Genomic DNA, 26,361 nt, shown 5'->3' on the forward strand with positions numbered 1-26,361 from the left:
ATCTGTGAAAATTTGCCAGACTAGCTATCCAAAGTCCCTGAGCCTCACAGACACCTGAATGATTTCCCAGTCACACACCTAAACATAAATATATTCAGTTTCTAAGTGCAAAACAAAAAATGAATGTTAAGCAACTTTTGTGCTTGAAGATTACTATCTTGGACTGTTGTCCACTAACACAGTTTCTCTTTCAATCCATAGGAAAGGTACCCAGTAGATTTGACACCAAAGGTAACAGTTCTGGTTCTGATACAAGCCTGAAAAGAAAAAGGTTTTAAACCTGACTTAAGACTCAGTGAGTATCAGACAGCTGGGATGGATTTTTTTTGAGAGAAAGTACACGTATCAGCTGGATAAGTATGTCTTACTTCAGCCCTCCAGGAGCTGATGTATACAATGGTTAAACCCCTGGTATTACTGCAAGCTAATGGAGTTCTTCAAACAGGTCACTTAAGTGAAGTATTTTGGTATGGAATGTCCCTGATTTTCACACATATAATCCGCATTTGTAATTCACTTTATATACATATCTAGATTTACTCCCTCTGGCACATAACTCCTACACAGCCTCAAAATATGTTAACGTGTAGAAGAACTGTTGATGCACATGATTAGCAAAAAGTATCACATCAAGTATGAACAAGCCTGAAAATCACATACTATAATAGCTATGACATAATGCTCAACAGAAACAGTAACATTTAGACAGCTTTAATGCTGACCCAAACCAAAAATAATTTGGAAACTGAAGAATTGAAATTAGTCTTGTGCATATGCCACAGCTGAATTCACATGAGCAATACCATGAGCATATCCCCACTCTTCATCCTGTCATCTACTGGCTCTTTTCTGAATCTGGAAGTCTTATTTGAAGATCCTTAATATTCAGGCCTGGGGAAATCTGGCTTAACTGACCCATACACAAGCAGGTCAAACATTATGGTAGTATAATTCACCTCATGCTGATGCCACACAGGCAGCAACTCTTGGTCACAGTGTTCCAAGAAAGTAGGTCTCTCAGAGCAGTACAACAGATACGAGCACCAGGAATAATCATGCCTCATCCAACTGACACTGAGCTAGCAAAGAGAGGTCCTCACCACTAACTGAGCTTCACTGAGCCATTCAGAGAAATATGATCAAGTACTTTCAAGACTGGAGTTTTCACTATTTCTATAGAACCTATCTTCTCAGAAATTGTATAATGAGCTCTGAATCAAAGGCAAACAGCCAAAGGTGAATGGATGAGCATTTCTGGCAATTTGTAGGCACTTGCTTAATTTTCAGCTGAAAGCTATCAAAAGTTTTTAAGAACACTCTGCAGAAAGAAAGCAAAAGAAAGTTATTATTTCTCCTGTCAGTTCAGCAGAATTAGACACAACTCCATTTTTGTACACAAACCAATTCTGATTGGTACTGGTTCCTGCAGTCACCAAGCATTTCTACATGATTTGGCCAAAGCCCATGACTTATTCTTCAACTTGTTCTTTTCTTCCTGCTATGACTAAAATATTCTCTTACATTTTGAGCCAGAAAATGACTTTCAACCACAAAGTGAAAAGGCTACATACTTCCTCCAGTTGCCTCTCCAGCTTTTCAGAGGTACTATTTTTTCCTCATCTGCCTGAATGAGTTTTAGATACCGCAAAAACCTGGCTTGAGGAAACACATTTGTTGCTCTCTGGCCCAAATAACTACAAGATCGGGTCAAAACCTCTGAAAATTAACACCTGCCCTGTGCAGGTTTTTATGAGATTTCACTGCTAAGAACATGCCTAGGGATCACTGCAGCCAAAGAGCAGGACACACAAAAGCAGCAGTCCAGATTAGAGCAGGGATAGAAAACACCTCAGGCTTTGAAAGAGAGCTGTGAGCTATGTTTGTCCCAGCATTTACTGATGAGCCAGACATTGTCTTCCTTCTTTAGGGAGTAACAGACACCAACCCAGTCATAGGGCACACATCTCACCAAGGACATTGTGTCCCCCCGAGACTATCAAACAGAACCTGTCAAAAAGTTACTGGTATTTATGAAACAGAAAGAAAACTGTAGAGTATGCACAGTTTGGGCAGCTGTATACAGAACATGTTCTGTGTCCCTGCCAAGCATGTTCACTGAGACCTCAGCAAGCAGACCTCTCCAGGGATGTAAATACATGAGTTCTCATGCCTGTCCCCCAATCGACCTCTCTGACAGAGACTGCTGCAAGGCTGCGCACCTGCTGCTGGACTCACCAGCCTTTCAGAGCTGTTTTATGTCATTTCTCCAAAACAATTTATTCGTTAACATTTTCCTGATGTCTACCTGGGCTCTCATATGTTCCAGAGAAACAAAATTTCCGCCTGCCACGTTTTGCAACCAGAAGCACGTGGGTACAACACAGCACCTGCTCTCTGATTTACTTCATGGCTATTCCCCAAGGCCCTGATTCAGACAGCAGCTCTTTTCAATAGACATTTCTCCAGAGTATGATTAAATCAAACAAACTTGGAGACAAGCACTTAAATGCTGCACTAAATTGCAACAAAGCTCATCAGAGATTATAGAATGGTCATGACTCTCGTTGTACTCAACTAGCTGCTAGGACAAGTTTTATTAAAAAACTCTCATTTAAAACAGTCTTACAGATTGACAACAACCACCACTTCCTACCTGCTAGCCTGGTAAGTGTTTGGCAAATTTGCTATGTAAGCCAGAAAACAGGAAGTTGAACCACAGCAGTGAATGATAGAATGAATATTGCACAGGTGTCGTCTTCCAAGCTGGACTGATAGCAGTCAGAAAGTGGTAAGACTTCCTATCTGTTTTCCCACCCAAGGCCACTCTAGACAGGATCCAAACTGCCAGATACCAACTACTCAGCAGTGTCTGACTTCAATCTCTGACTTTTTATCCCAATTACCCAGAACACAAAGACCTACTCCTTACATCTTTACAGCTTTCCCCCTTCTGGTAAGCGTTGATCTCCAGGTCCACCACACTTCAAGCCCCCTACAACTCTAAGCTCCTTGGAAAAACAAGTGCAATTCTGAAGGCAGAATAAAAGAAATCGACTGCTGCATAAAGCAGAACAGTAGGCAAAATCCTAGGCACCTTCCTTGCTTTAACTCCAATGTTGTTTCCCACAGCTCCAGTTTGACCCCTAGAAGACTGAAGTGTAAAAAAAAAGTGAGAATTGTTATGTGTTTGTGGGATTTGTTTGTACTTGTTCCTAAACTAGGCAAGAAAAACTTTGCTTTTTAAGTAGAAGGCCGTAACTCTAAAAAACTGCTGAATTCCTCCCCATTTCCCCTTTGGTAAGCAAGTAGGTCCACAAAACCCACCGATTTCCACAAGCTCTGACTAGTTGGTACTTTTATTCCAATTGGAAAGAAAAGCCAAACTATGGAGAGAATGCTTCTGAAAACTCCTGTTTATTTTACAAAGCTTCCAAGGGAAAAAAGGTCAATCACCACCCTTATCCTCCTCAAAATCTTGTCACATGCACGAACTGCTGGACCCGTTTAAAGAGGCACCTTGTCACCTGCCAGCTGCCAGTGATGCTGTGAGTCAGCCTCTGCATGCAGAAGCAGCGCAGAAAAAAAAAAGGAACCACTAGGTATGTATGCAGGGACAAAGACATAGCAAATTACCCAGATACTAAGGGTGGTAAATCATCCAAGTTACAAGAAGGCACAGGGCCTCCAAAGCCAGGCCAGCAGGGTGCAAGATGCTTGAAGAGATCCCAAAGCACTGTACAATTCCTCCCCTCAAAGAGCAACATAGGGCTGGCTCTTGATGCAAGCTACTGACTTTCTGTTTGCATTAGCCCATGCAGAAAAGCCTGCCAAGACGGAAAGGAATACACCACACATTTTATACACCTGCTCCACGCATAGAAGAGCCAGAAACACCTGCTGTGAGGCAGTAAATAGGCAAAACCAAAACTAAGTTCATAGAGACAGCACGGATGATCCTGACTGTCTTTTCCAGTTCTTGTCTCCCATGGTCTTTGCTTGCACCCAGTTCTTCCCTGGAGGAATGATCATCTGATCGTTGCAGAGCATGAGCTTGGTTGACTTTTGATGCCCCCAGTACAGGGATGCACACGTGCTCTGACCCAGGCCCTTGCCACACACTCCTGGCTACCACTGCCAGAACCAGCCCTGCCTGGATACACTTCTTCACCTCCAGCTGATGATGGCATGGTTGACTCCAAGCAACAAGGAAGCCCCAGATACACATCTAGGCAAAGACATGCTCAGCTCTTTGCAGTCACAGCAGCTCCCCCAGTCACTCAGCATTTGTCCATTGGCTTTGCCCTTTGGAGCTGAGCAGTCATCAGCATCAGCTCTGGCTCCTGCCACTTGTGCTTTACTGGAGGGAGAAAAAACAACTGAAGTAGCAAAACTCTACAAAAATAAAACAGGTTACAGAGCAGCAGATACTAGACATCACAGGTATCTGTATGGAGTCCTAACAGGTGTTAGTGTGCTCGTCCTTTGGACCAGGGCATAGCTCTGTATCATCGCCTTCTGCCAGGTCTGGATGGGTAAAAACATGTTGCTATATACTACTTGTAGCTTGCTGTTTAGGCAACTGACTGAAGGCTGGGCCTCACTCAGAATACAGATCTATATTACTACACCACCTGCTATTTGCCACCCTCCCTCAAAAGCCAGATCTTGACATTTTCTCCTGTCCTCATGCACAGATCTGTAACACCTGGCCAGGGGAAGTTATGGGCTCTGATCACTGAGTGCCTGTAGCTTGTTGCCAGATCCAAAGCCCACATGCCCTCAATTTCTCATGCATTTTCCTGCATTCTGATGGCAGAAAGGATGTCAGAAGAATAGTACCCCAAGGAGTTTGTGCATTAGTGCATGGCATCTCACATCTGCATATATTGCTCTCAATTTTAAATTCCACTGGTTTGTACAACAAACGTTCTTCTAACAAGCCAGCATACATTATTCATAAAACAGCACAGAGCTGTTCACCAGCATATGGAACCAATGAACGTTGTTTTGGTGTAGGAGGAGATAGGGTTGATAGGAATGTTTTAGGGGGAAGGAAAGGAGATCATTTCACCCAGGGAATTTCAAGTGCGTCACCAACTGGAGGAGAACGTTTCGAAGAGAAACTCCTCTCTTAAAAATCTGGAGGGGGAGGGGAAGAAAGAAAAAAAAGGAAAAAAAGATTGTGCCAGATATATCATCATAAAACAAAAAAGGATGGTTAGCTGTGGCTCCTGAGAGCCAAGAAATTAATGCCACACAAGAAATGTGTCCTTTGTATTGATACACACAGCTTGCTAGTGTGTAAAGATTTTTTTCTGTACTTGCTGAAGGGTTTCATCAGTGTTACTATGAAGACAGCATACTGAATTATTACAGAAAAATAGAGAAATGGCTAGAGGAGTACTTCTTGATAATGGAACATCTACATAGCCTATTTCAAACTCTTTTATTGGCCCTGTGCATTTACAAGCAGGACAGGTGCACGTACTTGGCAATTCAGTCCCTTGCTGCAGAAAAGAAGTCTGTCAGAAAGAAAAGGCTACTGAGCATGCTGGGTCACGTGGATGATCCTAAGATCTTTTGACTCACCTTGCATTCAGTCTGGATTGAGCCTGCCCTCCAGAGAACAGTGGTACAGAATTCACAGTATCCTTTTCACAGGTTCTCCTGCTGGTCAAAAGCTGTGGTACTTGCCTATAATACACACTCAGGATGCATCCCCCTAGTGAAGCCTGTCCACACAGAGGCACTACCTGATGTGTGTCAAGGAGATGAAAGGTACTTGGGCTGCCTAGCTTCTCTGACACTGACAGCAGGCAGACCTCATCTGCAAGCACCATGTTGGTGCTTTGTTCATACTAACTAAAGCATGAGAATACATAATACTCTCTAGCTTATCAAAATTGGCTGAGTCACATAAGCGAAAAGTAAGAGGAGTATGTTTCTGAGGCACAAATGGTTTAAATCTATCTCCTGTCCAAATTCACCTGAAGCAATCACAGAAACAGGTCTTGAGCATTGCAATCACTTTATACGGGGAGCAGATAAAATACAAGGCAGTCCAGACATAAAGAGGGAGACACACCCACAGAAATACAAAGAGGACAAGTCTACAAACCAAACCTCACTTAATACTGAGAAGATCTACATGGCATCAGTGTCCAGAAAAGCGCAGCCTAGAAATGAAGACATTTCCTGAGAAGTGATGCACAAACATATATGCACAGTTACGCTGATAAAAAGAGCTCCTTTACCACACTACTGATTAACAACCTCCAGGCTCTTCCATCAACACAACAGTATTGAAGAGCCATAGCTCAACTATAAATCAGTTCTCTCAATCAGTGACATCCTAGCAAAATAAATGGGCAGACAAAGATCAGAAAGGGGAACAGAGAGATGGAAAGAACAGGACTGTCCAAAATCATGAAACCAATCACTTGCAGAGCTGCTTATCAACCAGGCAGGCACCACTGAAGGGAACGCAGGGATCTTCTCAGCCCTCCATAACACAGCTTTTACACATCTTAGATGCCCTACAGATACAAAAACCTTTGTTTGAAATAAAGAAACAGCACAACAAAGCTGCAGTGTTCTTCCCAGCTTATTGAGGCAGGCAGGAAAAGAAGTAGATATCTCTCAAGCAACAACCCACAGCACTTAGAAGGAAGAAATGTGAATTCCACAGGGAAATGAACACAGAGCTTTTATTACTGCAGTAGTTAACTAATTGTGTCAGACACCATTCCTGGGAGAAAGTCCCAGCCCTGAGGATGCTACACCATGCATACACTGTGGACCCAAAGCCAGGGAGAGGGAAGATAAAGGGATTAAGTAATTCATCCAATGTCAAAAGATTTGAGTTTTTACCACATGCAGGAGAGTTTTCATGCATAAATCTTCCCACCAAATACTGTGCAATTATTCCCATCCTTAGGTTGAAAGTGTTCACTAGAGCAGGGTCCTAGAGCACCTGCAAGATGCAGCCTTTACTTGGATATTTGTTGGAGAAGCACATACTGCATCAGCAACAGCCTGAAAATTATGGCCGTGCTATTTCTGTGCCCCAACTCAGCAATACACTATTTCTTAGATATCGTTTATAAGGTCCTGAAAACAGAGGCTCATTAAATTGAACCGAAAAAAAAATACTTACATTTACTTCTGGTTTCAGTACCCTCTGATTTAAGTTACACAGCTGAGGCTCTGAAATGCCATACAACCTGTAAGCTAGCAGAGAGTGATCTGCTAAGAACTACTGTACAGCACTAAGGTTTTTTCACCACAGCAGAGGAGGTTTCTCACAGAACAGACAGAAGATTCAGGGAAGGGACACTAAAGGAAGATCCATGCATGTGCCTGCTTTGCATGCACATGGACTTACAACACAGTTAAATGCTTGGCTGATGCCTTGAAATATTGATTATGTACACCTTTTCAAGTGGTTGTATCTTTCAATCCCAAGGTCAGGATCAACTGGCAATAAGAACAAAATTTGAGGCACGTTTTGGTCACTGCATAAAATTCATACAACCCTTGAAGACATGAAGCACCTGTGAGAGGGAGACAGCTCTTAAAGCACTTGCCAGGAGTTCCTGGGTGCCTCTCAGTTATTGTGTGGGAGAGAGGGATGAGGAAAAAAAAGATGCTGCATGGAGTGGGCTGTTTGCTTAGGAACTGAATAACTGGGCTGGGCGAGGAGATGCTGCACAGTCAGTGTAGCAGCTGGGAATAGCCTGTGCTACCAACCATTACAATACACTAATGTATTCCTATAAATGCACAAACAATGCCTTCCTAATACTTGACAGCAATATTTAACCATGCATGCAAGCGAGACAATACTTTCACCTAGCATCCACATCTATTAAACCACAGAGCACTAAATAAGGAGTAAAAATTATTTTTCTACAGAAAACAATTCTCATTGAAACGATAATCCCAAGGACATCACCTGCCAACTCTGGCACATTTCCCAGGAGTAGAGCTCCAACTAGCACTGTCACTAGCAAGTTCTGCCTGTTTACTATTGCACCAAGCTCAGTGACAGGGCATTCAACTAAGATCCGATCACTGTAACACCAGAGCTCTTTCACCTTCAGTTCTCTCCTCAAATGCAGAGATTTTTTTCATGACCTGACAGCAGTTCTATGATCACTGCAGATCATCCAGAGCTCTTAATTCCTGCAAAGCATAACCTTTTCACAACACCAAACCCATGCCTAACCAAGCAAAACACTACTAATATTTAGTCATTTACCTTGCTTTCTTTAGTAGAAAACTCAGACGAGTTGGAGATTTTCATAGATTTTGACCGATGGGACTGCCGCCAGAGAGATTCTTCTCGGGAGTATTTCACCGAACCTGTGGCTCTCACCCGGACTTTGCTGGTGCTCTGAACACTGTTAACTCCAATCATTTCCAAAAGTGAGTATATGGGATGGGAGAGAAGAAAGCGAATGAAACTTCCCAATCCCCTGCAGAGGAACTGGAAAAGGTTACGACTGAAGAGCCCAGGCTCAAGCAATCAGTGTTTGCTAAAGCACACTAGGCTGTTTTCTCCAGCATCTTCAGGCACAGTGTTTGGAGCCAGCCTGATTGTTCCAGGCATTGCTCACGTCACTGGACGGGAGGGAAAAAAAAAAAAAAAAAAAAAAAAAGCTGATAGAAACTCCTCCCCTGCTCTGCTCCGCTCCCCTCTACAGCATCAACTCCCCCTTCATACACACACCAACAGTGAGAGGGAGAGAGGTGGAGAGAAAGATGCTGGAATAAATGCCAGCAGATCAAGCAAGATATTCATTTTCAGTTCATGCGGCCACACTTCCCTGCCTGCAACAGCCTGCCATGCTCATTACTGCCTGCAATAACAAAGAACACTGTAAAAAGAGTCTTCAATCACCTGCCAGCTACAGGCTTCTGGATTCTCAAAGCACTGGAGAAATGAGTGAAAACCCACAGCACCATAACAAAGTACTGGCAAGCCCCATAGAGACACATCAGCATATTTCCACAACTCCAAGTGTTTGCACTCATTAGCCAGAGTCCTTGGGGTGCCTTCCCAAGGTGGAAGAGAGAGCAAGACCGCTTTCACGCTCTAAAAGGGGCTTAGGGGAAAAGAGATGACTTTCCCAAAGTGATCAATGCAAGTCAGCGGCAGAGTTGTGAACAAGCAGCTAGGGACTCATTTCCCCACTTGGCAGCCAGGAGAGCTGTAGCCAAACCCCTTCACAAGCAAACCACATGTGCCAGTGGCTGACCCCACAAGTGATGCAGCTCCTGAATGGCACCCCTTTTTCTCCCTTGTGGCAAACCCACACAGCCTAGTGATGGCAGGGCCACTACCACTGCCAAAGGTACCACTGCAACCCACAGGAGCCTGGCTCCAGAGGCCAGGCATGCTCCCTGTGCCTGGAGCCATCTGCCTTCATGCAGGGGGCAAGGGGAGACTGACGCCAAAAGGAGGTAGTAGTCTTACTGAGGTGTGGATGCGCTAAATACAGGAAAAGAGAGATGTTTACCTCAATGTTGCAAAAGCACCATCATTTCTGGCTCCTGGAGACCCAGAGTGCAGCAGACTGCGCATTGCCATGGCAACAAGCTCCAATGTGAGAGAGACATTGCTGTGTGCTACTCGGCTCAGCACAGGATCGTGACAGCTGCTGACACATACTGGACAGGTGGAGCAGCTTGTGTGAGCAGCAAGACAAAAGTGGACAGTGGGGACATTGTCCCAAAACCCAGAAAAGGCAAACAAGTTTGTGCAGGGAGTGCATGAGGAGCTGAAAGACTCTGCAGCAAGGCTAACACCAGATTCAGCAACCTGCCTCATTATTCCCGTATCACCAGGCAGGGCAAGGACAGCAGCAGTGGTGTTGGGTTGTAGGAGGACACAAGGGCTATCATCCCACTCACACCAAGACACACAGGGAGCAAGTCTGGGCACGTGGACAGCAATGAGGCGGTGCTGCCTGGCATGCTGAGATCAATGTCCCGTGCTGAGATACATCAGGCAGCCAAAAGCTGGGTGAAGAAGCTTCAGTCTCCATTTACACCTCAGTCCCGCTCCATGTCTGCCAAGCCATGTGAAAGCAAAGTGAGAGTTTTTTTACCCCATGTCATGCGCTCAACAGGGTAAATAAGATGCATATGAACTGAGCAGACTTTTCCTGTGGTTACATCGTCCCAGTCTCTTACAATTAGGAATTTACACCCTTACAGGGCAAACGGCTAGACAGCCATGTGATGGTCCTAGGTGCATTTTTGCTCTTAAGAGATGCTGCTGTCTCCCCAGCACACAGCAGCCTTTCCGACAGCATTAACCCTTTGCTCACGTTGCCCCCAAGGACACTATAAGGTGCATTATCTTTCCCACAGACTGTACTAGGTGTGGACCCTGCTGAAGGATAACTGTCAGTGGAACAGGGAACAGGTTACCTAAATATCTACACAAAAACTGTCCCTGGGGTGGGAAACTTCTGATTCCTCACAGATTCTGCCTCCATCCTGCTTGAGGCATAGATATCTTCCCTTCTGGCCAACAAGAAAAACACATTTTCATTTCCACAACAGTCAGATCTAGCAAGCCCATTCCTACCTCACACATCAAGATCAAATCTCAAATGTGTCTCTTTTTTACACAAACCTGTCATTGCTAGAGGATAACTGAAAGGAACCTTTTTCTCTGGCAATAATCATGCTCTGAGTTACTTCTGACACTTCGCAAAAAAGGTTTTATGCTACTTAACCCATGTGAAATTATCCACTGCTTGTGGGAAAGCTTTTCAAAGAAAATCTCTTCTTAGAACAAATTTGCACTGCAGTCAAACAGCTCCAGATGAGCTAAGCAGCAGGTCCTGACAGGCGCTACGTAAATGGCCACAAATCACTTTCTATCCTAGCAGCCCCCTGCCTAGCAGATTATTCTTGCTCTCAGATTTATAAGGCCAACTCCCCAAGCACCAGCAACACATCTGAAATAATTATACTCCCTAAATATCACACACAGACCTAGGCCAGTGTCAATTACACAGGGCAATTTTATTATTAAACACAAGCTAGATTGAATCAAGGCAGTATTTCTTTTCTGTTGCCCACAGCACCATCACTGCTGCCTAACTGCAGCAGTTCACCTAGCATTCTCTGAGCTGAAGTTAGCAGATCCTCAGGTAGGACAGGAACCTTACTTCAGAAAGGAACAAGTCTGTTTCTGCAGCAGTCCAAAACTCCAAGGATGACAGAACGTTCTTTCTTCATTTTTTCAATTGAGTATGGGAAACACTTCTCAGCTCACCCTTTTCCAAAGAGAGCCTCCTGAGATATGCATTTGAAGCCTTAAATACCTTCAGACTGGGGATTCAGTTTAGATTTCATCAGTATCCCCGATTTCCATCTGCAAGTGATAATAAAATCTTGTACTTCTGACTGAGCCAGTATTCCATGTACACACTGATTGTTATTCTGGGGAAAGACCATGCTTCGACATTAGAGAAGACCCACCATTTTAGAAATTAGTATGCACACAGGATTGATTTATGTCTGTAACTGAGCAACAGGGATTTCTGGGGGAAAAGTGTTTTGTTAACATAAATAGAGAGATAGAAGAGATGTTTTTAAAGAGGCGCTAAAATAGCTGCGCAGCATCAGAAAAATCAGAGCTGACCACACCCAGGGGACTCTCCAAGTATGTCAAGAATTGATCTCTCTCTTGTACAAAGATCAGCAGAGAGGTGGTAGGAAAGAGGCAGAATGTAAATATTCATTTAGTCAGTGACACCACTGGGGTGACCAAAAGGACTGTGACCCTATATAAAGACCTTCCCTATCAGTTCCTTTAAGGAACAAACCATAAATCAGCAGGAAAATTTTAAACTTTGGGTCAAAAGAGACACAGAAGCAGAAAACCAGTCTCTATTATTCCTTCCATCTCATCCTTTTAAAACCATACAAAAGCTTTTTTCTTGTCACAAGGCACTATGTTAGACCCCATCGGGCAGCTGTTCCAACTTACCCTGAAATAAGCTCCTTCCCATCTGTTCCTCCCACCAGTCAAGTCTCCCTGGGAGGCAAAACGTACTCAGTCCTTGCTCGGTCTTCCTAACGTCATTCAGCGAATCAACAACACAAGAAGAAAAACTGCAGAATTCAAAGTAAAATTCAATACTGGCTTTTGGGGTAAAAACCTAAGAACCACATTACTGTATCAAAGAACTCCAATGTCTTCAAACTAAGTCACATTAGCATCGTTTAAGCCTGATGTCAATGACAAATACGAACAACACACGCTGACAAAATACATAAATGCATGCATATCAATTACTTAAAATATATCCTCAAAAGCTAGTAACATATTTGTGTAGCACAGAAAGGCAAAACTATCTAATGCTGCCATTAAATGCTGTTTGTTAGATAAACAACATTAAATCTTCCCTTCATCCCTCACCTTTCCACCTTTCATTTTTTTTTCCTTCTCCCCAAAACAGGAAGGAAGGGGAAAGTTACTTCTGACAGATAAGCTACTCTTACACAATGGCTGCAGAACTAGAGCTTAAACCCAATCAACAGTTTGGGTATTTCTGGCAATATTAAGATAACAATTTCTGAGGTCTGCTGACTAGGGGAAGCTGACAATCAATATTAAATCTAAATGTCTCCTGTGAACAGCAGAAATACTAGAGTAGCCACTTCATTTTTCTACATGCATATTCAGCAGGAATCCTAGCAGGGTAACAGCTGGAATGGTGGGAGAACGACGGATGACTGCATGAGGGCAACTGAACTATCTCTGGTTTAGGATACATGACAAGAAGACTTAAAGAGCATCCACAACCAGCAGCTCACGGTCACAGCACAAGCCTTTACAAACGACTTTTTACATCAAAAAGCACCTGAAAATGAGCAGGATGACAAAACCACAATGACTGGTGGAAGATCAAATGAATCCTGGTATCACTGTATCCCTGGGATCCACACTGCATCTTGTGCCTAAAGAAACCACTCCTAAGGTAAGTGCCCTGCTCAGAATGATAGGACATCACAGGTTTAATGAAAACAAGCCACTGGATAATAACAGGGATGCAAAGAAATCATGCACCCTGTTATCCCTATTAGAATTACAAGTGAAGAGATGCCTTCAGCCATCTTCATGTTCCTTGGAGCAGATCTGAAAACAGCTGTTTCACGGACTAGCTGTTGAAGATCCTCTTCTTGAATTCTTCCTTTTAGGAATCATCATCTGCTGCCAACAGAGCTCAAGGAAATTAAGTGAGCCATATAGTAGACAGACTTATACCACCAAGTTCCTTAAGTCAAAGCTGAGAAATGTAGCTACAGAAAACAGTAGCACTTTGAACAAATCTACAAAAACATCAAGACCCTAAAATTCTGCATAGATGTAAGAGAAACTCAGAGGAAAGTCACTAAAGAAGTGATGCAAAACAAACTATGTCAGAGCAGCTGCAAACAATCTTTGCCACTGTCCCTGCAGTGTGCATGTTTAGAGTCAATACCCCTGAAATAAACCCTTCACCCTAGAGATCTGCATTAAAAAAACAAAAAAAAACCACCGCAAAACAAACAAAACAACTACCTTCCAAGTCTTCTCTCTGACTCAAATAGCAAACACAACAATTCAACAAAGGAAAAGAGGAAAAGGAAGGGGAGGACAAGGAAGTGAGGGTAGAAGAAGTGGGGGAAGGCAGGAAGAGGGCAAAAGGAAGGGGGCAAAAAGAAAGGGAGAGGCACAATAGGGAGAAGTGGGAGAAGACAGGGGGAGCAAGGAAAGCGAGGCCACAGGTTTCAAGTGAGTGTCACCTGTGGCTATAGGCACTGCACTATGGAAGGGGGAAATATAGGCATAACCTTTCACATCCCTTTACTCCACAACTCTGTCTACCTATGGAGTCATGTCCAGCTACCTTGCCCCAAAAACAGGTGAAATCCTTCCTACCTCTCTTGACACCTTCCAGAACCCATCTGTCAACAAGACAGAAAACTGGTGCCTTGGATTTGCCCCATATTTGTACAAGGATCTTGTGAATACTTAATCATCTAAGAAAGCGTGACCTCAGAAGGAAACTAAATATTTCATTAAATATCACAGGAAAGGAGAACAAAAGTGCTGAATTTAAGGAGCAGCCAAAAACTCTTGTTTGAAAGGAAACAGTGTAACAGTCACAGAGAGAATAGTCCAACGCTATTTGAAAAGCGCGGCAACAAACAGAAGGAAGGAATATCAAAGATTTATACAGCAATAATCCTAAAGCTGGCGGATGAATGTTCTCTCTTCTTCTTCCTTTTTTTTTTTTTTTTTTTTTTTTTTTTTTTTTAATATGGTATAAATTATGTTCCTACTCCTCCTTCCCTTGAGATGCAGCACAGAACTTAAATTTCAAGCAAATCAGTGGGTGGAAGATCAAAGAATGTTTTTCAGAATTTGTTTTCTACCTACATGGAGGTGGGAGTAATATGTCATAGGGACCAAAATGTATGTGTGACATTGTATTAGAGAATTCCCAGTCTGAAAAGAGCCAAAAATTCCTCTTTAAAAGTGAAAAGAGCCAAAAATTCCTCTTTAAAAGTGGCAGAGTGCATCATTCCTGGAGATTACCAGTCTGTATCCTCCACACTTGACAGCTGACATCCATCCTTGAGACTTGCTATGCATTTCAGTTACAGTAAGAGACAAGTGATGGCCTTGGCTAGCTGACAGGCTGGAGAAGCCAAACATCAAATAATTCCCTTGTCTGATCAACCTGGACAAGACACTACAGACAGCTTGCCTCCACAGACAAAAATTAACCCCCTAAATGTTCATTATGAGGCTGGTATTGAGACATGTAATTGCAGCCAGTAGCAATGGAAATTCTTAGCTGGCTCTGCTTGGGTTTCACTCCTTGCTGACACATAAGCCTGGTATGCTAGGTGAGATCTTTTGAATTGGAAAGTAAAGAGGTCAAAGATTGAAGGAGCAAAAATAATTCAGAGAAATGCACACTGTCAAAACAGAACAGGTCCATCCTGAAATCCAGCCTGCTTCCTAGTAAGATAAGCAATCCTTCGCACCACTCCTACACTATACAGAGCAATCCTAATTCTTAGATCACTGTCAAAAAATTTTATGTTTTAAGCCTTGTTTAAAGTTTTGCTTTCCCTGCTCATAGACACAGCTGCTATTAGGTTTCTGCTATTATGAGGCATTCCTCTACTCAATATCTGGATTTATCTGACTTGAGAAAAAAATATATCGATTATAGATTTTTCTTTTTACATGCACTGAGGTAATTTCCTGAAATGCAAAAAGAAAATGTATTTGCATTTCAACAGGGCAGGGATATGTCAGGAATCTCTGTAATTCAAGGGACACAAAGCAATACACACACCATCATAACCTGGGCCAATTCTCCGCTCTGCAGAGACGTGCTTTAAATGGTTATTGCTCTTGCATAGGACAAATGACAACACCCAAAAACCTCCAAGTTGAAGGAAACAATGGTTATCATGGCAGGAACGTTCTCTGTAAGTATGGAGAAGAGTGAAGACAAGCCAGGTGTTCCCTACAGTCAGTAAGGATCTGTGGCTCCTCTGACAGTGAAAGGAAAGTATGCTTTCATAAACAACTATTTAAGACAAGGATTAATGATATCATCCTGCATTCCCTGACTTTTATGCTGCCAGATTAGACTCTGTGGTCTCCTAGCAGCTGAAAGGGGCCTTCCATAACAGATCTTCTATTTCACACAGATAAGAAATGGACCAAAAATACTATTTCCAACAGAAATATTTTAAGATTAAAAAACTTTATCTTGGGAGAGAAACAAGGAGGCAGAGCTCTGTCTTATTCAGTGGAGCACAGACACCTGGTCATCTCCCTCCTCTGCCCACTGCTGCAGGTGTTACAGCAGTCCATGCAGTCCTGGGGCCATCCTGGCATGCTGTCACATGCTTTCATCTCCCTGACTTCATCAGGTTTCCCTCGAAGGTGGGAAGTTCCAGCCAAAAAGCCACGAAAAGGATGAAGAGAGAGACTCTGATGAGAGTGCTTAGGGTGCACACAGCAGTCCAATTAATGTGAGTTCCCTTCCACAACAGGGGGTTGAGGCTGTGCAGGGAGGAGTTAGCTACCTGATGCTCATTCTCTCTGCTAAATACCTGAAATAGATGGAATGGATGAAGTAAGATGCCAGTAATTCTCTTTATATTGAGTGTTTGCTTTGGAGGGCTTTCAAAGGGAATTAAAAAAAAAAAAGAGAGAGAGAAGGCAGAAAGACAGTGGCAAAAAATCATCTTAATTAAAGTGCAGGGAACTGACAGCAACATGAGATAAACCCTACTTTGCAGCTTCTATAGGAAATTGCATATCCCAGGAATCCTGATGAAGAATTCAGATCATTTAGAAAATTAAGGAGGATTGGCTCTTCAGAAGAGCTCAGCACCAGCAACTCCAAGTCAATTTGGTCACCTCAATACAGTGCTTCTGAAGGAGATAAGGCCTACCCAAAAAACTACCTTTGAGAAAAAGCAGATCTTTTATGCAGGATTGGCATCTTATCTCCATCAGCAGTCTGACAGGATGAGTCTAGCCAAGTCCCTGTAGAGCATCCCAGGTACCTCAGCATGATGGAGGTTCCCAGGCAATGTAACTGGTCAGTGAAGAGTTACCTCCTGCCAAAAGACACACAGCCAGGTATGACTTCCCCACATCCAGTGATCGTGTCACGGGGCAGCACCGCTACCAAGCAGCCCATGTCACAGATTGGGTGATGCCCATGATACCATGAATGAGGTGCCTTGGACACTGTAAATGCAGAGGACATTAATTTACGCAGGACAGGTGGTACATTGCACACAGACTAACAACAGAGTACACCTCCCAGAACACTGCCTAACAAAAGCAGGGATCCATTTCCTCAGTAATGCCTTCTTGCAGGCTCTCTGTGGACCACAGAACACATTTTCCCTGCTTACATATGAAAGGCCTTGTTACTGCCACCTTCCTGGAGTGGAATCCCACATACCTTGTCTCAAGCTGACAAGAGGAAAACATTGTGGCCAGCATCATACCAGCACTTTATTTGTGGGGACCATACTGCCTTCAGGAGTTGAAGCAAGAACGTAAGGCCAAAATGAGGCTCTTTCCAAGCCAATCTCCTCGTCATTCCAGAAAATCTTGTGAAGCCCAGCTTTGAAGAAGGCTATGGTCACACAGTACAACTGCTAAACATATCACAGTGAAGATAGTATCATTATAGCAGATTAAAGCTGGTGTAAGCATGTGAGAAAGAAACCACTCCTACACTGTAATCATGAGGTTCTTGACACAGCCAAAAAATGTCAGACTGATCTTGATTTCTTTCCAAGGACAGAGATCCTAGCCATGGCTTCCCCTTCTACATATATATATATGATGAGTACATGAGCAGACCCCATGGGGAAAAGTGCACTTTTAATCACAGTTTGGTGTATTTATCTTTATAGGTCCCAACTTTAAAAGCAACCTCATATCTGACTAAAGGAGTGAGGAAAAAGGAAAGGCAATGAATCTTTGTGCAGATGGGTGTACAAAAGCAAAACCTTTTTCAATGTTAAATGAACAGACAACAAGGCACAAGGTGAGCAAAATCACATTAGTATTTCCCATATCTGCTTTCAAACCAGAGTGAAGTATCTGCTCTCAAAGCATGAGTGACACACAGAGAACCAGGTCATGAGGCCTTGCGGTTTGTACCAAAAGTGTTCTCATTGTTGGAAAAAAATTTAATAAAACATAGAGATAGCTCCCCCACAGAGGTGAAAAAAGAGAAGTAACTTGATCTAATGTCCCAGGTTTTGCGAGGCTGATCACACAAAAGGGTATCCCTCCTCATGTGTTGCTGTCTGGCTGTTGATGTGCTATTTTCCTACCCAAAACACTCACGGCCACACTCTATACTCAGGGTGAATGGATTGACTGAAGGCAACGTTTGATTGATGCCTGTCAGTCAGCTGTCCTGAATAGCCTGAGCATTCGCATTTGCATCCCTTGTTCTGGGAACTGCATCCACAACAAATGCTGCACAGAGCTTCACAAGCCCTAGATGAACACTCAGCTCTCCCTGGCCTTCCTTCCCCTCCAGCACTGATCAGCTTTGCTCTGGGGCTCAGCAGAGTTGCACAGCTTCATACAGGGGTGCAGCAGGCCCACAAGAAGAACAGAGGGAGACTGCAGAGGCAGAAAAGCCCACTTGCTTCACCACAGGTCTGCATTAGTCACCAGTGGGTGCTCAGGACCTCACTCCCACAGGGACACACTGCCACCCTGTGGAAACCGCTCTTCCTCTCCCAGGCAGCTGGGCAAGGATGCAGGAAGAAGGTTCACAACTTCACCCACGCTCAGTGGCTACACAGCTAATGCAGCAGCAAGACACAAGCTTCATGGTGCTATGCTGAAGCAGGGTGCTGTGAATTTAGTTTACTGACATTAATGCAAAAATTAATTTCCACTAAGTCTTTGTAATCGCACATTTAGTGGCAGCATGGCTGCTCTGAACACAGTAGCAGAATTACTTGTACTCACTCCACTCCCTCCACTGATAAATTAAAAAATAAAGGTCAGTTCCTCAAACCTTCAGACAAGCCAGATGAGAAACCAAAGCTGGGAACCACCTCTGTCCCGAAGACATCACAGCAGCACACTGAAAAGGGCAGAAAGCCTTAAGCAAAGTGGGACACCAACACCAAACTTCTTCCATCTGTCAATGTCCAAAAACTCCTGAGCCCTGGTATTTGCTTTGGGTGAGGACTCAGACATCCCGAGCATTAGCAGGTGAGCACTAAACACCAAGGTACAGCTCTAGATGCATAATTCTGTCAGCAGGAAAACAAACAGCAGGTAAGCACCAGTGGAAGTCTCTTGTCAGTACACTCAGGTTATTTAAACACAATCTGGAGATCTAGTTATTCAGTAAGGGCTGTAATTAGCCTGCAAACTAATCTCAACACATCCTTCTATGGAAAACTGAGAAATGAGATTCCTTGGGGGAAAAAATAATTTAAGTGTGGCTGCTGACAGATATGCAGACTCAAAAATTAAAGACATTAACTCTAAAATAAAGGGGGGGTTGCATTTATATTCCCAGTTGCTTAGTAAGAACTGATGCAGGAGGGCCCAACAAAAAGCTCCTTGAAGAGAATGAAGGAATTACCAATACTAGAAGACAAACTCTCCTGCTTTCAACTATGCAGGTGTATCTGTATTTCACAATGGTCCTAACACAAAATCCTCAGAAGAGATGGCAATTCATTTCGTTAGCTTCAATAGGCATTGGGTCAGCTCTCAGATGTGGCAGCCTCTTATTTTTATTTCCATTACAAAAAAATAAATAAATTATGAACTCCAGTGTACGCGCACCTGTCTTCATTTAAACAAAGTGTTGTTTCATGCTAGCAATCAGACAAAAAAGAAGCAAAACATTCTCATTATTACTGACAATAAAACAAGGTTTGTCCTTCTCAGCCTCTTCCCCCATTCTTCAGATTTAACTCCTGGCACAAACTCAATGAACAAAAGCTGAAGCAATGCAGCCTGTGCCAGACAGCACATTATAATCTGAAATTACATCTCCAGCTCTAATGTGAAAACCCCAAAGCACCTTTGATGAAAAAACACACACGCCTTTCAGATTGTACAAAGAGATCAGGCTTAGCCTTTATGTATCTGCATTCAGAGCCAACTGGCTGCTTCTGCCTGCTGTAATCAGAAGACAGCACTCTGGGTTGGCATGATACATGAGTTTGTAAGGCACACAGCTCTGGGGCGAGACCTGCTGCAGCTCAGTTTCACCCCTCCGTGCTGCAGAGAGTCTCCTTTGCTATAAAGTGAAGGCAAGAGGGAAAACAAGAAAATAAACATTATATATATTATGTACATTCAGGGCAGAGAAACGTGCCCATCACTTGTCATGTCTGACAATTAAGATTCAGAAAAAGCAAGATAGGTGTTCTGTTTTGAACCATGTTTCAGTAAAAATGAGACCCACGTTCTGCCGTTAATTCCTTACCTTCAAGAGCCCTCTCGGGAAGTCTTTGCCATTGTTCATCCCCTGGAGGTTAGCAACAAACTCCTGGCAGGTCATCTTTTTCCCAATGTTCTGAAAGGAGCGTCAGAGAAACACAACATCATACTCCTGCTGCTTTCTAAAATGACAGGAATGAGCAGCATCAGATTATATACATCTTCCTGCTCTCCTTTAAGGCCAAGGCATGCAGCACTAACAAAGCATTCACGAGATTACTCATAGATGAGCATCCTTGAAGAGGATAATGAAGAGGACAATGGTGAAGATCTCCGGTATTTTCATAGTGCCTTATATCCCCATGTCTCCAGAAGCTCTGACAATCTGATGGATAAGCTCTACTTAAATCTGCTGTGAGGCATGAGGAAACACATGACTGAGGCCCTTTCTAGACCCTTCTCTTGCAATTTCCAATGCTACCTTTCACTGGCAACTGCCATGAGTTGGAGTGCGATGCCCAGGCATGGCCATTACCTTTTCTGATTCACAGGCTGAGGCTGCTTTGACATTTCCACAGGCTCGCTCTCTTTTCTCTCTTCCTAAGTCTCAGACAGAAAGTTGCCCAAATAAGCCACAAATGGAAAGGAACAGTTTGGCTGCTCCTACATGTCTGTGTAGGAGCCAAACTATACCCAGAGTTTTGAGGCTGCCCTAAACTATTCTTGAATCCCCATCTCCATCACTCCTCAGAGGAAGTGTCTGTGCCTGTCCCCCAGGTGCTAGAAGGCCCATGCTTAACAAGGGGAGCCTTGTGAGTGGGCAACAATTACAACACTGCATCGATGAAAAATGACACCAAAGACATGTGAAGAAATGAAAGCAGCCTGAGATGAGCTGTGAAACGTGGTAAAGAGGAGAAAACAGGGCTCTGTGTGGTCATGATATCTTTGAAGATAGCACCACTATCAGTTAGAAGATGGAAGTGAAGACTTTTCCACTGTCAGGGCATTCTTTGTCTGTAGAAATACAGCAAAAGAGCTCTGTGTGAGCTTTGTCCTCAGCTAGGAGCAGGATCCCAAATTAACACAGGACTGGAGCCTAAGGAAGGGCACCCGTTGGTTATACAGGTCAGTCAATGTTAAGAGTTACATAACAGCTTAAGGTGCATATCCTCTCTTTCCCTACCATAATGTATGATCAGGAAAACCACCAAATCTTGGCCATCAGCCTCACCTAGCCAATAAGGAAGATCCCATAGCCTGTAGCCCGCACAAACCCACAGAAAGAAGGCAAGCAGTAACTCTGGAAGAATTCATGACTTCCCACAAGAGGACAGCTCCTGACAACACAGGACAGGCTATAACCGTGGCTCTACGGTTGCAAAGCTTATAGAACTCAGGTCGTAACTTCACTCTTCAGGTGCAGGCTGGAGCTGGTCTAGTAGACTTACAAGTGCTTTCCTTTCTCCCTGCAACTTCAGCCTACTTCTATTTGTTTCCTCCACACAGCAGTTTGCTGCGGCCCCATGCTGACCAAAGCCAACAGCAATGTGGCATTGCAGACAAATGGCTGTTTTGCTGCAGAAACAAAGCTAACATCTCCATACAGTGCCACTGTTCCAGAAGATGTGCCTGGTGGTCTAGATACCTCAAAACTCTGTAGCACCAATGTGGGTGATGACCTCTGTGCAGAGAAGCAAGCATGCACTTCCAAGACACAAACTGTTTAGTTACAAATAGAAGTGTGGCAAGACAAGGAAAATAAAGGGGATAAGTAAAGTCTGTCTACAAGTATTAAAGGCAAGTGTGATCTGAAGGCAGAGCAGCTGCATTACAGCCCTACAAGCAGTTGAACTGACTGTGAAATAGAAGTGTGCTTGTGATCACTATGTCAGTAACAAATAGAGCTCAGTGTATAGACAAGCCCTGTGACTCATTACTTCCCGCTCTAGGAGAATCCTGGTAAGGATGGGGCAAAGCATTATCTTTGTTAGGAAACAGGCAATTAGGCATATCTGCAAAGCCTGCATTCCAAGCCAAAACCACCAAACTTACCACCAATGTGGAAAAATGCAAAGCAGTAAGAGGAAGACCAAAATTAGATGAAATCAGAGGGGTTGGAGGGAATACGATGACACACCCACGGACATATTACAAGCAGGAATCCAGCAAATACTACAGTTGCATATACATAACAACACACTGTCAACTGCCAATGGGATAAGCCTCCCAAGTTATACACTGCAACAACCAGAGTAAGCAGCAGCAATGATGCGTCAGAGCCAGATAATTTCTTCCAGTACTTACTGAAGACAGTAGGGCCCACTAAAGCATTGCAGGGAGCCATGGGAATTTATGTCAGGCTGATGCCTAACCATTATTTGGTCTCCCTCTCTAGACTGTGAGGCCAAGCAGGCTGTAAAGCAGGAGCCCCAGGCTGTTCACCAGTCTGGGGAGTGGGATATCTGTGCAGACTCAGGTGTGCTCAAGAGAAGTCATGCGTGCTAAAGAGACAAATTGGAGCACATTCCTATACCCTCCACTCACACTCGACTGACATCTTCAGAAGGGAAGGATGAGAGAAAAAAGTTCTTCACAACTCCCTATCCCCTCATGCTTCCACAACCTCCAGACAAAGGCATTCAATTAATGGAAGGTGGGTCTCGGAACTCCTTGTGAACACTCAAGTCTTGGTTTTATTACCGGCACCCCCACAGGGGCTAAGACAGACACAGGGTGACTCCATGTCCTGCTGCCCAATATAAGACCATTAACATGTGAGAGTTCCCAAGGGATACCCAAATGGCCAGAGAGAAGCCCCAAAGCCATTTGGCTGAAGCCACTGCTTTTGCACACTAACATGATGTGCTCCCCATGTTTTTAAACACTCCATCCTAACTCCACAGCAGAGGAAACCCCCCAACAGCATGGGAATACCTCGCATAGCAGGTGTATTGCACCATGGGGGCTGAAATACCCATCCCTAAGGCTGCTGACACCTGCAGCAGTGTGACTAAGAGGACTAAAGCCAGAATACAATTTCACCCAGGCAGACACTGGGGAGAGGTGTGCAAGGCAGGAACACAGGGCTCCCACTCAGCATGCCCACATTCCCCCTCCATTCTCTTGGCTCTGAGCACACCCATCATTTGTTTCTGCAAAACTCTGCTTCCACCAGGTCTGCCCCCTGCAAATGAATGTCTGCAAATATCACCTTCCTTTTGTGACCTTCCCAAAACTTCTTCACCTCCCATCTTTATTCTGCCTTCCCATATGTTTGTACATACTGTAAAGGGGAAGCCAATCCCAAGCACAGCTTTCTGGTCAGGGCCTGCTGCAGGAAGAATGGTAAGCACACCAGAAAGACAGGCCTGAGGACACGGAGTATGCTCAGACATTACGACAATGCCAGGCACAATGCCAGTTTACACATGACTGCTCAAGGCATGCTGGAAAGGCCTGCCTAGGACCACAGCCTGGGAGTGTAGCCTTTGCTGTCAGCAGGGGCTTTAGAAGAAGGCCACCAGTACAGGGACTGCCACAAGACCACCCCATCCCAGCACGGTGTGGATAGGAGCAGTCTACACAAAGCTGTGCATACTCACGTGGCCATGCAGGTCTGTGTTCAGCAGCATCATGGCACACGTGAGACAGTGAACCCCATCTGCAGAAAGAGAAATAACCAGAGTCACATGCAAAACCACATCTGGATCCTGAAGAAGAAGCTGAAACTGAGAGTCATAGATTAATTGAGTCTGTTCCCTTTAAAAGTACCTGTTTTATCAAGAAACACACATAATTAAATAAATGAACAATGAGGTCATCACACAGCTGCCAAATCAGAACAGTCTTTCTTTCATCTTTCAGTGACTGTCAAAACTGTCTTGCAGCACCCATGGATGAGGCAAGCAAGACAGGAAATCATGCTATCACTCTTAGCTTGCTAATACCAATATTATAGTGTGAATCAACACCTTCTTCTTAATTTACTTCAGTGCAGAAAGGGAGAAGTAAAATACATTCGCTCTTGTGTAAAGAGTGGGTGCAGCAAGGAATCCTGTTTTTCTCCCCCTCTGGCTCAGTCTTCATTCAGAGCTCAATTAGACCTAATTTTGGAGAAGCACAGTCAGTTATTAATGCTGCCTTAGTGTCATGTTGGGTATAGAGCACTCCACGAGTTTCCAAGCTTGTTGGCCAAGGCCCTCAGCAATAAGCCAGATTCATAGAATCAGAGAATAGAGTTGGACAACTGAGAAACTGCAGAAAATTATTACTGGCTCAAAACAATAAAAATGTGTGCGTAGGGGGAGCAGCTCTGCAGAAAATGGGATGATGCACTGCTCCAGACCCCACTCTCTGGACCCTCTAGTTCAGAACTGCCACCTACCACTGGTACACTGAAAGCAATGCCCCACACCCTACCCTGGAGCCCCAGTCAAGCCTTGGGGTGGTCAGATGACTGGAAGCCCTCCTTTTTGGCAGGGGTTTACTGCCACAGGAAGCCAGAGCAGACCCCAGGACATGTGACTGTGCCCCTATTGTCTTTGGATTTTATGGAAGCTGAAACCACACTAGGATCCAGGGCAATAGCTAAATCTTTTTTTCCACGCTTTCTTTTTGTCTCTTTTTCTTCTTTTCTACCCCTAATTTCCATTTTCTAAAAATGTGTAATTAAGGTTGGATTAGTAAAGCTTGCAAAGTCAGTGCTCTGTGAAATGCTTTATTTTGATTGAATGTTTGTCTTAAATTCTGTCAAATTCCTGAACCTTTAAGTTCTTTTGCTAGGAAAGTCTGGTTGTGAACCTTCCAGGAATTTCTGTCAACTTCTTCTTTGTGTCCACGGCAGGAAGAAGTAGTAGCACTTTAAGTCCTTTTTGAATAAACTTTCCAAGCAAGTTTAGAAGGCACTCTACAAGGATCATGAAGTTCTACTCCTGTCTCTGCACAGGATATCCCTAAGAGTCACACCATGCTTAAGAGTATTGTCCATACAGTTCTTGAGATCTGTCAGGCTGCTGCTGTGACCACTTCCCTGGGGAACCTGTTCAGTGCCCAACCACCTTCTGGGAGAAGAACTTCTCTCTAATATCCAGAATAAACCTCCGCTGACACAATTTTAAGCCATTCTCTCCGCTCCTGCCACTGGTCACCACAGAGAAGCGATCAGTGCCTGCCCCTCCTCCACCCCTCGTGAGGGAACTGTAAATGAAGTCTCCCCACACTCTCCTCCAGGCTCTGCAAACTATGTCATCTCACTGCTCCTCATTTGGCTTCCCCTCTAAACCCTTCTCCATCTTCATATTCTTTTTCAGGATACTTTCTGATAGCTTTGTATCTTTCTTGTATTGTGGTGCCCAAACTGCACATAGTACTAATATCCCTGGTTAAGTGTGCAAGATTTAAATGCTTACTCAGGGTCCGAAACTGTGATTTCACTCTTGCACCCTGGACTAGAGTAAGTCACCCACATCATCAGGCAAGTCATTATTTCACTCTGGACATGAAACACTTGTTCTACCTGACTGCCTACAGTGTCTTGAAATAAGAAAGGCAAAAGGCAGAGGACAGAGACAGCACAAGAGCAGTTCCTGTCTTACTCCCACCTCTTTCCCTCCCCTGCATGACAGCCAGTAAAGCTGAAGAGGTACGGAGTGCCCAAACATCATCTCACTGCAACAGGGGTACGTCACAAAGCAAGGGGTAAGGAGGCACAGTGATATCTCCAAGTGTATCTCCAAGCAGCTCTTTCTCACTTATACTTGAAACTAAAGGTACAGCTAAGCCTATGACTGCCTTCTTTTTCAACCTCCTCCTTCAGTGTGTGATCAGCGTGTGCTGCAATCACAGGGCCACAAGGCTCTGCCAGCATGTCTGTCTGAACACAGCAGTTACGCCAACAGACAGTTTGTCCTCTTCTGCAATCCCAGTTTTCTCAGGTTTCATCTATGTGCTTGTTTGTTTCCATCATCTATTTCCAAACTGACTGAAAACACTGGCAAGAAGGAGCATTCTGACTTATGTTAGCTAGTTGAGATGAAACCATGCCAGGGTCTGGATACAGCACCCAAAATTCACCCCCACAGCTGGCAAGAGCTGGCATGCCTGATGCCAGTGCATGCAGACAGACACAGGCACTGAATGGAGCACATCCTCTCTTCCTGCTGACATGGGACCTATTCTTGTCTGCATGAGTGCAGATGGAGCACAAGTACTCACACACTGAAGCCAGCAAGACCAGAAACTGAGGACAAATCTGGAGGCGCCACAACTGAGCACTTATATTGAGGAGGCCTAAACACCTTTCCTGCTGGGGGTTTTGACGCTTACCGGAGACATTCTCTAAAGCGTGGTACAGTGACCACATAGCTTCA

At 44.0% G+C, this 26,361-nt stretch overlaps 1 protein-coding gene across 10 annotated transcripts in view; it reads right to left on the reverse strand.

Annotated features, from left to right (window-relative positions):
• PSD3 (pleckstrin and Sec7 domain containing 3) overlaps positions 1-26,361 on the reverse strand; it is a 120,656-nt gene that overhangs the window by 43,175 nt on the left and 51,120 nt on the right. For 7 of the 10 annotated variants that reach the window (XR_009208638.1, XR_009208639.1, XM_040089253.2 and 4 more), the window contains 2 exons: positions 23,596-23,654; positions 20,037-20,126 (listed from right to left, as the gene is read on the reverse strand). Coding sequence is in view for 8 of the 10 variants with exons in the window: in XM_040089253.2 (XP_039945187.2) it covers positions 20,037-20,126; positions 23,596-23,654 (149 nt within the window). In the remaining 2 variants the exon portion in view is untranslated. Of the gene's footprint in view, positions 1-8,260; positions 8,622-20,036; positions 20,127-23,595; positions 23,655-26,361 lie in introns of those variants that run through there. The other 3 variants (XM_058424225.1, XM_058424226.1, XM_058424230.1) reach the window with 2 other exon arrangements.

Source organism: Hirundo rustica, chromosome Z, assembly GCF_015227805.2.
Source record: "Hirundo rustica isolate bHirRus1 chromosome Z, bHirRus1.pri.v3, whole genome shotgun sequence".
NCBI classification, from domain to species: domain Eukaryota; kingdom Metazoa; phylum Chordata; class Aves; order Passeriformes; family Hirundinidae; genus Hirundo; species Hirundo rustica.